Source organism: Halichoerus grypus, chromosome 3 (assembly GCF_964656455.1).
Source record: "Halichoerus grypus chromosome 3, mHalGry1.hap1.1, whole genome shotgun sequence".
NCBI lineage: Eukaryota > Metazoa > Chordata > Mammalia > Carnivora > Phocidae > Halichoerus > Halichoerus grypus.
Genome location: NC_135714.1, coordinates 170,086,327 through 170,098,780, shown reverse-complemented (window position 1 = coordinate 170,098,780; position 12,454 = coordinate 170,086,327). Strand labels below are relative to the sequence as shown.

General features: G+C 39.9%; 1 protein-coding gene across 2 annotated transcripts in view; it reads right to left on the bottom strand.

Moving 5' to 3' along the window:
• The window catches only part of KAT6A (lysine acetyltransferase 6A), a 113,327-nt gene extending 101,859 nt beyond the window's left edge, over positions 1-11,468 (bottom strand). For both annotated transcript variants that reach the window (XM_078069577.1, XM_078069578.1), the window contains exons 1-2: positions 11,356-11,468; positions 7,840-8,748 (exon numbers count right to left, since the gene is read on the bottom strand). In XM_078069577.1, coding sequence (XP_077925703.1) covers positions 7,840-8,439 — 600 coding nt within the window. In that variant the 5' untranslated portion in view covers positions 8,440-8,748; positions 11,356-11,468. The remainder of the gene's footprint in view (positions 1-7,839; positions 8,749-11,355) is intronic.
• Between the last annotated feature and the right edge of the window lie 986 nt (positions 11,469-12,454).

The window sequence follows — 12,454 nt, the reverse complement described above, 5'->3', positions numbered from 1 at the left end:
AGTTATGGTCAGGAAGTAAGATAAAACAAAATTTAGGTTTCCATGGGTACACTGTCCTGGGTTCATTCAAAGTATGTTCATGGGAGTGGATGTGAAGTATGTTGTTTCATGTATTTGTCTGAATTGCAACGATTAGACAAAAAGTAGCTGCTTCTGTCCTCTGATTCCCTCAGCCAGTTCTGTTAGAGCAGTGGTTCTCATCCCTGGCTATACATTCAATGCACATGGAGACTTCAAAACAAAACAACTTGAAATCTGGGCCCCCTAGATCTGCTAGAGTCTAATTTAACTGGTTTGGTGTTTATTTTTTGAGGCTCCTTGGGCTGTTCTAAAGTGGATATAGTGTCAAGAACCACTGCTTTAGAAAGAACAGGGCTTTAGATTTATGTTATGAATTTAAAGAAAAATTGACTGGCATAAGAAGAAATGAAAAACTAAAGCAGGAAAATGATAAAAGAGGATCTAAATCCTAAATCACATTAAAGATGTCCTCAACAGAAAAGTTGAAAAGCCATCTTAAAGCACAGCATCACACTTAACACACACAAAAAAATGTAATGTTTCTAAGGATTCTGTTACAGGTTCTAGAAAACTCAGGACTTAAATGCTTCACTGTAGCCAATGAAGAAAAAAGAAAAACCTGCACTCTACTAAGCAGAAAGAATTGAAAACCAACACTTAACGGCAGCTCTCCAGGTCAACTACAGTTCACAACTCCCTGGAGGAAAAAGCAGCCTATAATATAAGCATGATAACCCCCCTTCCCCCGCCCCAACACACACACAAGGAATCTACCTCTTCACAAAAGGTAAATGGCAAAGGAATCAGCTGTCTTCTTTCACACAAAGATTTTAAGTTTTTTAGCTACCAGATTTTCTTTCTACATCATTTACCAATAATCTTAAAACCACCCAATTATTTTATAAATAACTGTCCCCAATCTTAACCTTTATTTGCCATTATTCTAATGTATCTGCTAAATTTTACCACAGTAAAAGTAATGTAGAAATGAACTGACACAATGACCAAAAAAAGACAAAAATCTGTTGTCTGCTGCCTTCTCTTAAGGTTTACTATTACAAATCACCCAGAACCAAGACTATATATACATAACAATGAGGGTAGACTCTACATTCCTAATCTCCCCATACCCGATGCCTTTGATAAGAATTACTTCATTATTTAATAGAAAGGCTGGTACCTTTCTATCTCAGTCCTAAATTTTTTAAGTTCTAACCAATTATCCAAGGCCCTCAGAGGTCTATGTTACAGACTTTCTGAAAATCAGACTTAACTATAAGCAGACTTTTTTTTTTTTTTTCAAAATTCAAAGAGTACTTTCCCTTCCAGCGTTAAGGTAGCTCAACATGTTCTTCTAATATTTAGCTAAAAAAAAGACAACTTTCTAACTCCTCTAATTTGAGCCATAAGAAAGCAGTCTTTTCCAAAAAAATTAAAAATTGTTTCAACTTTCAAGAATGTATAGCTATCTTCAAACACTGAAACAAGCTGATTTACATATTTGTGGTTATAAAAACCACCAAAATTCTCTAGACCAGGGTTTATTCTATGGTTTCCATTAAGCAATACATTATTTTATACTCATTGCTCTGTAATGCTTTAAAGCAGTACTACAGCTTAATAAAAAAAAAAAAAGCAAAGAATTGAGAAGTTTCTCCCAGATTAACTTGCTGTGCAGCACTGAACAAGACACTTAAATCTCTTGGGCTCTCAATTTCTCTATTTGAAATAAGATTAGAAACATTGTTATCCAAGATTGGTACTTGCTCAAAATTCTACAAAATGCAAAAGATTCTATTCTTTTTCTTTTCAAATAATTTATCTATACTTTGTAAGCATAATATAATCCAAATATAAAATATACCTTACTCAACACCACAGCCAAATTTATTTTTCCTTAGATTTTTTTTTTTTTTTTAATTGCTGGCAGTTAAAAACCATTTTGACCCAGAATGGCATCCTGCAAATCTAAATGCTACACTACTATAATCCCCATGCTTAATTTCAACCCTTAACCAAATAGTGCCATACTACAAACTGTTTCTTCACCTGTTCCCTAATGAAGTTGAAAGTAATTCTTTGGGCTTGGATTTACAGAGTTATGTACAGTGCTGACGAAAGCCATCTGTTGGGAACTATTGGAAAACACCAAAAGAAATAGCCTAGATTTTCCTGGGAACCAGCTGCAGCTCATTGAGTCCTAATCCTGCTCCAGCTGGGAAAAGCAGAAGGGTGAAGTCGCTACAGGTCTAATTCATCTGCCGCAGATTCTTTGTGAACTGACTCCACCCATGAGCAGCCAATTGGTAAACAACTTTATCAGAGGAGGCTCTTAATAATTCCTATACACAACATTCATTTGTTTCTTTAAAAATGTTTAAATCAGAACACCAAAAGTATTCATTATTGTAATTTTAACACTTCCCAGTTCACTAAAAACAAAAAACTTCTCAATTCTATTTTAACCAACCAACCTGGCAACCAGACTCAGTCCTCTTATATAGCTAAGATCCAAGTCAGTGTAGAAAATATACTTTCTCCAATGTTCTACATAGGAAGAGAAAAAGTCCTATTATCTGCTTTCATAGTATTAAAGGTAAATGTAATGTAAAAAAATACTGGCCCATGTATCAGGATGAACTAAATAAAAAACAGGCAGCATGGATAAGATAATGCATTTTGCATACATTCATTTTCTATTTGGTGTTTTATGAGAAGCCATAATGAAAACCTTTATTATTAAATGTTATTAAACAGCTATTATATAAATATACTACACCTATAAAATTTAACCATGTAAAATTCTCTGAGACTTCAATAAGAAAACATGTTAAAGCACTCAGAACAGTACTCAACGCATTGTTAGCCCTTAACAAATGTTAGCTATTAATAGGTTTCTATAAGCAACTGCTTACATTCCCTTGGCCTACTGATACAGGGCAAAGAAAGGTCAAGATGGTTAGATCCTCTAGATCCCTATTCCCGAAACAATTTATAGTATCTGACGTCTTCATTAATGTCTTCCCTTTATTTCATCAATTTATTAGAAGTTAGTCCAAGAAAGAGTAAAGTGGTACTGTCAAAAGTACAGGAAAAATATCTAGGTTGCGTGCATTGGCTGGGTATAGAAGTTTTGATTAGCAATGGCTAAAACCAAAGATTGCTTTAGTAGATCAAATTTTCTTTCAGGGTGTGTCATGGGCTGAAAATTGCCCAAAACACACACAGTTCACAGGCTAACTAGAAGACCCAAAATTGCCCGTACAGCTGATTGTACTGTATTACAAAGATATCTCTGCCTGAGTTATTTTTAAAATTCTGGGTTTTTAATAAGACTAAGTCTGCTGAGACAAAGGCAATTCCTAACCACATTTATATTTAACCTACCTCAATAACTTGTAGTTAACAAATTTTTATTTCTAGCCAGCTTTTCCTCAGGGCCCACAACATTTAGAGTCACCAAAAAATGACGTAGCATCAATTTTACTATAAAGGCCATTTCCAAATAGCTAAATCAAAGCTTTATTATTCTTAACTCAGTAACTTGAAAACATATTCCCAAATTCACATCTCTACATCAGAGCCCCACTTACTCTGTGAATTTAAAATGTCAAATTCCAGTAACAAAAATAATTTGGATTCTACTAAGGGTTTACTGTATTGAGATAGAACTTATTTTAAAAAGGCTATAAATTTATCACTTGATCTTTCTCCTCCAGGTTACTAACCTAGCTGGGTAATAACCTAAACAATAACATTAGTTGACAATACTTTCTCTACCCTTTCCAACTAATGCTTCAGCAAATGTTCCACAACACTATTCAACAGAATAACACTTTAATGATGTGGCTGATTATCACAAGAGTACAGTTTTCTGGACAAGTAATATGGAACATAAGCAATATATATTCAAGTACATTTTTCTGTGTTAAAATGAACCCAAAAGTTTGAAATCAAGGTGAAAATTATTCCTGAAAAGGTTCCTTCCAAGACTCAGTGTCTAAAGATACAAACCATCACAGTCTCAAATAATACAGCCTCCCCCAAGAAACATCTCATTATTTCTCAGGGATTCACAACACTTAATTGTTATAAACACAATGACTGTAAAAAACTAAAAGTTGTATTTTATACACTAAAAAAGAATCCCAAAAACATTTATTTCACCTCTCTTAGCCTTAATCCTCAACAAGACCTAAATCCTAAATTCATTGTTATGGTAAACATCTAAATGTTTGCTGAATATGAATAAATGAAACAAATGAACAAATTATTTACAGTAAAATCTGTATTTCAAAAGGAACGAAATTTGCAAGGGGCCAATTGTTATTTAAGCCAGTTTCACACTATCACCCTCATCTCTATGCCACAATTCAAGGAAAAGCAACATTCTGAATTCCCCAATGAAAGCACGCTATTACAGCCATGCAACAAATCCCAGATTGCAAATCAGAAAACTTCAGTAACAGATAAAATGAAAATTAATAAGCACAGACATTATCTTCAAGAAAAAAAAATAAAACAAAATGTCATGTAGACAAAACCATTTTTTTGGGCGCCTGGGTGGCTCAGTCGTTAAGCGTCCGCCTTTGGCTCAGGTCATGATCCCAGGGTCCTGGGATCGAGTCCCACATCGGGCTCCCTGCTCGGCAGGAAGCCTGCTTCTCCCTCTCCCACTCCCCCTGCTTGTGTTCCTGCTCTCGCTATCTCTCTGTCAAATGAATAAATAAAATCTTTAAAAAAAAAAAACCATTTTTTTATGGACCTCAGGTATACAAAACTAGATTTTTCATAATCTCTGGTTTCTGATACATTCTTATCACTGGTTCAAGGCCAGTTTTAGAATCCAGTCTATCAGAGAAAAAGACACAAACCGTGAAGGGGTGGAGGTACGGGGAAATGTGTCCTTTCATAATTAGAGAATGTGCTATGAAGTTAACACCAAGAACATTCACAATTGTGTACTTGACTGCAGTGACAGGCATTATATGTAACAACTCCCAAGAGGCAGTAGGTATAGCTGTTATAAAGACTGGAGCCAGACTGCCCAAGTTCAAATCCTAGCTTTGCCACTTAGTATATCTCTGTGACTCAGGAGAAATTACTAAACCTCTTTATGCCTCAATTTCTTCACCTGTAAGATAACAGGACCTACTTCATTGAGTTGTATGAGAATTAAATAAGTTAGTACATGTATAGCTTTAAAGCAATGCCTGGCACATGGTAAACATATCAAGTTAAACAAAGTCACCATAAACTACCACAACCCTAAAGCTAGCTCAGAAATTTCCCTTACAACGTGGATAAAACTTTTAAATCATAGTATCCCACGGATTTTCCTCACTATTTACCAATGTGAAAACACACTTAACTTCAAGTGTGTTCACAAAAACTCTTAAAAATACAGTATTTCTACACAGCTGATCCCACCAAAAGTAGCAAAAACCACTCAGTTGCTGAAAATCTAACAGTTCTACAGTTCCTTCCAAAAGTTGATATCCCAAAGAAATAAAAGTTAAAATTGATATAGAAAAAAATAAAGAGGAACTTGAAATAATGCCATTTCAGTTCTAAGGAGAGTGCCTGGCCCACAACAGGTGCTCAATAACCTTTTGCTGAATTAATTAAGGCCTAAAAGTGAAACTACTTCTGGCCTACACTTTCCTTTCTCCATCACTGTCGAATACACCCTAGATAATTTTTTTGAGAATATCTAGGTTCATAACAGCAAACCAATCAATTTTAAAAAGAGGAAAGAAAGTAAATAAAATACAATATAAAGAGCAAAACTATATAATCTGTTCAGAGAAGGAATAATTCCTCACTGTATTATGATTTCGAATGTGAGCTTTTCCTATCTTTGGGGGAAGCACTCAGGAAAATCACTACTGAAAATAAGACTATTTAAAAATATATAACAGATCTCATCAACTCTAATTTCATAGATATCATAAAATTAGTTCTCAATTCAGACCAGTACACATATATAGAAGTCTCAATTCAATGAAACTCAATTTTCCTAAATGTATACTCCAAATTTAGTTACTTTGGTTAATAACAGTATATATTACAGTTATGTAACCAAAAAGATATTTCTAACCAAAAAGATATTTCTAACCAAAGTAAACCAGCAAATCTCTACTGGATTAAACTTTTTTTTTTTAATGTAGAGGTCTCAGCTCAGCTGTAAAGTAGGAATTGTTGGATTAGATGGTTCTCAAGATCCCTTTCAAAAGTAAAATCCTAGGGTGACAGGACTCAGATACATCCCATAGTGTACTATATTGGCTACCTTTTAAAAATATGCACAACCGACGTCTTATGTATGGCTAATATTTTTAAAAATTAAAATATCTAATTCAAGCAAGGGAAACTATAATAAAAGCAAGCACCCAGGTGTTCTAACAAGAATTTATAATACTCAATTCACAGAACACTGAATTCATTGTAAACTATAAATTATTTCCTGTTTCCAGTAGTTAACCTGTAGATCATTTGGTAACAATTTCAGGAATCAATCATACTTCTTTTAACTTCAGCCATATGTGATCAAGAAACAGTTCTTACAGTAAGAGTTCTACAACAGCACTGAACTACAGAATAAAGCATTTTAGTTACCTGTCCACCTTGAATTTTTAATACCACACTTTTAATAAATGCTCAAATGACAAAGAACCATTCTATCAGAATCATTTCAAGGTTAATAACAGTAAGATAATGTTTCTATTTCAAAGTTCACAGGGAAAATTGAACCCTAAAATAGATCTCTAAAAACTTCATCAAAGAAAAATACTGTTAATTTTCAATTGTTATTTAAACAAAAATCTATAGGTGGGTTATTAACTGCAATAAATTTAGACTGAATCTCAAATACTTTAAAATACAACTCAATGTTAACTTTACAATCTTCTCAACCTAGAAGTAGCTTCCATGATCTTAGGCAAGATAAAGATTATTTTACTATCGTATACTAAAGTGTCCATCTGTACTACCACTCTCCCCAGAACTACAATTCAGAACACTTGAAATAAATTTACAGCTAAGACACTAGGTCAATGTAAAAAACTGCTACTAACAAAATTCTCCTCATCCCCCAGTATCTATTTAAGGGCCACATTTTGCTGTTTCTTAGTGTACTTTCAACTGCACAAAATAACAGCATGAAACACAGAGTACAGTAAGGTATACCACTGTGTATCAAAACTCACAACTCCACAGAACTTTAGGAATACAGGATACTTTATTCCTGACCCATGTAGTTACCCCTGTCATAAACAATAACACTTAGGACTTCATCCTATGAAAAGAATACATGACAGAAAGTTAGAATACAACAGAAATAAGAACTGATAAATTTGCTTAGCTATTACTATGGGTCAGGAGAATCAGTCTCACTCCTGCCTAATGATAATGTAAAACAAAAAGAAAAAAAGGAAAAAGAGAGGTTCTTAGAGTCACCTGCTTATTTCAAATCCAAGCCTCCAACATTTAGCAGTGCTCATCAACTTCCAGCAGTAAGATGTTGTAAGAACTTACAACAGCCTTCAAGTTGAATGCTACTTTTAAATTCTAACCTAAATATGTTCTTCTAGGTGCATCAATACACTCTGAAACTCAGGTATCAAATATTTCAAAGTATAAGGACAACTGGTATCTATTGAATTCTAACAACTCATCAATAAAATACCAGAGGTGATCATTCCATAAGTCCCCAAACACAAAACCTGAATGTAACTTCTATGTAACTTCTTAGAAATGTGACTTTGTAGCACGCTGTATCATCAGCTCTATGAACACTGATGCATATGCCACTCTTACCTTATCCTTTTCATGTGGAAGGAGTGACACTGGAGGTAAAGAGGAAAGAGACTCACAACTCTCTTTCCCATCCACAGTGGTTGCTTTAGTGTTGAGCCGATAAAGAGGTCCATCTTTAAGGAGTCTGCCGTGGCCAACGGCTCGTTTAATAGCCAATCGTAATTGCTGGTGAAAGCCAGAGGCAGCACCGCCTCCAAATAATGCAGACACATCCTTCTGACCTTTCAAAAAACGTTCAATGCTTTTCAAAGTCGAGCCACTGGACTCTGCCAAGCCCTCAACTGCCCGCTTGATCAGTTTATTCCAATCTACATTTTGTTTATTATCCAATTTTCCATGGTTTCGGGGTTTAGGAAGTGCTATTCGCCCAGGATTATCAGGATCTTTATAGGAATTGAGTCCTTTATTGGAGACTTTTAAAATTGTTCCATCTTTAACACTCAACTCCAATTGTTCTAAAACAGTTTTACGATCCAAGCCATGGGATGAAGACACTGCATTGCATATCCTTTCTTCTGAAGGACGCTGTTTTTGCTTCTTCACTTTTTTGATGGCCTCCAAAATCCACTCCGTATACAGCGGGTTAGCGAGTTTTACCATGGTGAAGGATTCTGTATATCCATAGAGTCGTTATCCCTTATCCTGATGCTGAGTAAGTTTTACACCATGGAAAACAACATTCTCGGAGGCTGGGAACCAGTTAACCATAGCATACAAGTTTTCTGGCCTGAGTCCTTTCTGCCTTCACAGAGTGCCTCCTCACTTTTACTTTAGAAACCAAAACAACCTGTTATTTGAAATGTCTTTAAATTTCCCAATAAACTTCTCAATAGCACCACACATGGGTCTCTTCATAAAGTTGTAACTCAAGAACATCTCCTTCCCAGCAGAAAAATGTGCATCTTATGCCTGAAAAACAAACAAGGTCAGTTTTCTATCAAGTCCCATTTTGTAAATAAGCTAATAACTGAAACATCCTAGTCTTTAAAGATAATCAAATATCAAGTGTTTACTAAGCACCTGTAGAGTTTTAACAAGTTTCTACCACATTCCAAAAACAGTTATGTATGTAAACCACTGGGGTAAAAAGGAAAAAAAAGATGAATAATTAGGGATACAATGAGGAAACAAGATGAGACATACTATGAATGACCTTAGGCTACAACTAAGCAGAGGGGTGCTGACTATTTTGTACTCCACAATCTCTGCTCACCAGTCTATGAACTGAAACTCTTCCTTGACATCTTTCCCCAAGAACCTATTCAGCACTTCAACAAGTATCTGGATTAGTAGAAAGAATCCTGCAATGAAAGTAAGAGTGAATCTTTCATCTTTCAAAACTCCAGACATTCAAACTGCATAAAAACAGTCAAAAAAAAAAAAAAAAAAGTCAATAAGGCAAAAAACCATTGAGAAAATTTTAACTATTTCATATATTAAAAGAAACAAAGAATACAATTTACACAGATCAAGTTCATATTTTAAATACATTACTGTAAACATTCCAAATGGAAACAAAAATAATATTGAAAATCAAGTGAGAAAAGTCCTTAAAGAATTTTAAAATCCAAATTCAAATTTTAAGAATTACATGCTGATAGCTTCTCCTAAACCAAACTAAAATACTAATATTCGATATACTAGAGGGAGAAACAACTGTCAAAATGTTCACAACCAAGCTACAGATAAACTAGAAGTAAGAAAGGTCCAGAATCACTGGGTTCAAAAATGCACACACTACGTATCAAATGTACTATATTGCCTGTTGGCAGGTTTAAAGAAATCTCACAGATTCAAGATTGCTGACCTGAAATGTACACTAATGAGTAAAACACAAGCACATAAATATATTCCCTCTTCAGGATCAAAGTCAATAGTCTTCTTTGAAACAAAAGGATCTGGCAGATACACATCTTTTTGAAAATCACCAAAATAATGAATTCTGAATCAAATTAACTTCTTTGCTTCCAAAAAATAAATATAACTTGACTTATTTTTTTTAGAACGTCTGCTCTTGTTCTGAGGAGCATTTACATTACAACATAAACAATGATAGAAAAATGGCTCCCGCAGCAAGTATTAGCACTGACATTAAAATCAAAAGGAAACCTAACAGACATTAGGAAAGCTACAGTCCTATTAACTCTAATAGGAAAGAAAAGGCTGAAGTAAACACTCAAACCTGAGCCAAGATTTATTTTTAAATTAGCTGACTAAAAAGAAGCCCCCCTGAGAGAGCTATGCTTCATTTTGGTGAGAGTCTCGAGAGGATAGAAATCATAGTCTTATTACTCCAAGAACGTTCATTATATAGACATTAACGCTAAACTAAATGAGAGGCTACAATCTGAGTTTAAGAAGCTGGGAACGTCCTAATTGATTATGCTCGCAGGTAAACGAATGAATGACAGCTACTCATTGTCTCTCTGGCCAGGGTTTTCACCAGTCTCCAGGTCTTCCGAAAGTAAAGCGCCTGCAGACTTGAACTTTAACTCTCTGAAAGTACACCAGCGGCTAGAGAGAAAGTACAACTTGCTTCCGACAGTCCTTCCCCGGTCTCCATTCCCCACCCCCAGACACATCTTCGCGCTCTCTTTTTAAAGAGCGAGAAACTTTAAAAACTTGGAACTGCACAACCCTGCAGCTTGCCAACGGGTAGCTTCGCCGTTCCCATTAGATGGAAACAGAACCCGAGGACTAAGTTAACAATGAAATCACGTGAAAGAGTTAAGAGCAATGTATCTCCCATTCCCGGCTCCTCCAAATCCTAAGCTCCACAGAGGCCGGTTCAAAGGAGGCGTTTGGGGCACGCAGGCTGCCCAAGGAGCCTGACAGGTCCCGCAGCTCCCGTCCAAACCGGCCGAAGGTTGACAGGCAGCCCGCCGCCTCCCCTCCCAGCACAGGGGCTGACAGCCCGACAGACACAACACCACACGTGCTGCCTCCTCCGCACCACAACACCCGCCAGCCTGTCACCCCCACTTGCCGCCTCAGCCCCGCTCAGATCTCAGCGAACCCGGCCGGAGCCGGAGAGCGAGCGCCCGGGAGCGCGGGCAGAAGGGGCCGCGCCCGGCCTGGGGCGGCGAGCGGCCGGGCGCAGGTGGGGCCGGGGCTGTGGGCGCGCCCCCGAGGGAGAGCGGGCTCGCCGACACAGCCCAGCCCGAGGCTCCGCGGCCTGGGCCGCTCGCCGCCCGCCCACCCGCCGGCTCCCCGGGGCTGGGCCCGGCGGGCGGGCAGGCAGGCGGGCGGGCGGCGGGGGCGTTGGGCCCGCGAGAGCCGGGCCGGCGGGCGGCGCGCGGGCCGCGGGGCGGGGGGAGCCGGGCGCCGGCCGGGCGCGAGGGGGCGGCCTCGGCGCCCCAGCCCGAGGCCTGGCGCAGAGCAGCGGGAGGCGGCGCAGGCCGCGGCGGGGCCTGCAGCGGCCCGCCGACCCCGCGAGGCGGCGGAGCGGGCCCCGGAGGGGCTCAGCCTCGGGCTCGACGGCCAGGGGCGGTCGCCGGTGGCTCCTCGGCTACTTACCGCGGGGGAAGAGAGCCGGGATCCCGGGGCCCCGGGCCGGACCGCGGAGATGCCCCAAACTGACACGGCCGCCATCTTGGAGACAGTGAGCTCCGGTCGGGGGGAGGGGAGGCGAGGCGGCGGAACAGCCGCGGGGGGAGGGGAAGCGTCGCGAGGGAACGGCTGCCTGGGGGAGGGAGCGGGAACAGCCTGGGAGGGAGGCGAGGGGGAGGGAGAAGGGGAGGCACGAAGGGGGGCCGGCGAGGAGCGGGAAGAGCTGCGCCGAGAGCCGGGAAAGGCCGGAGGGCGGGGCGGGACAGGAGAGAAGAGCCGGCCGGGCAGGTCACGTGGGGCCGGTACAAAAGGCCAAAGCCAAAGTGGGAGGAGGACCTGATGGGCCTGGAGGCCAACAACTGGGGGTTCCTTCTCTTCTTTCTCACGCTGTTAGGTCAGGCGGATAGCGGGAGGAGGAGATGGTGTATCCCCATTACACAGCTGGGGAAGCTGAGGACAGGCGCATGGGTGGGGTGGCTTCAGTATGGCACGGAAATCCGGTGGCCAGACGATCTGAACTCCTGATGATGTCTGTTTACAGTTAGCAGATCCTCCCCACTTCTGTGCCCTCACCCCACTTCCACAGTGACTCTCCCGGAACCCGAGGTTGAGAGCTGGGGGAGTGGGGAGGGGACAAAGGGCGGGAGGAAGTTGCCTCCCTTTATTATTCCCTTTTTGCTCTCACTAGCACCCCACATATCTCACCCTACTGTAGGAAAAAGAGTAGGTGCAGTGAGCAAGGGAGAAAGGGTGGAAACTTAGACACCTATAGCAAGCCCTTTCACCATAATGACTTCATCCTCCCCACAACGGAGAGTCTTGTCGGACCTTACCAAGCCATTTGTATAGGAAACAGAAAGGCTTGGGTCCGGTGACTTGCACAAGGTCACACAGCTCTTGTGTGGCACACATCTAAGTTTGAAGCCTTGATCTCTTTTGTTCCACTGTCTGTCTTCTACCCATGCCCTATGCAGAATTGCTTTTTTCCGAATTGATAGCTGAACCATGAACTGGCACTTCTCATGGCCTGTTTTCTACTGGCGACATGTATGTTTCTTTGTCTTGT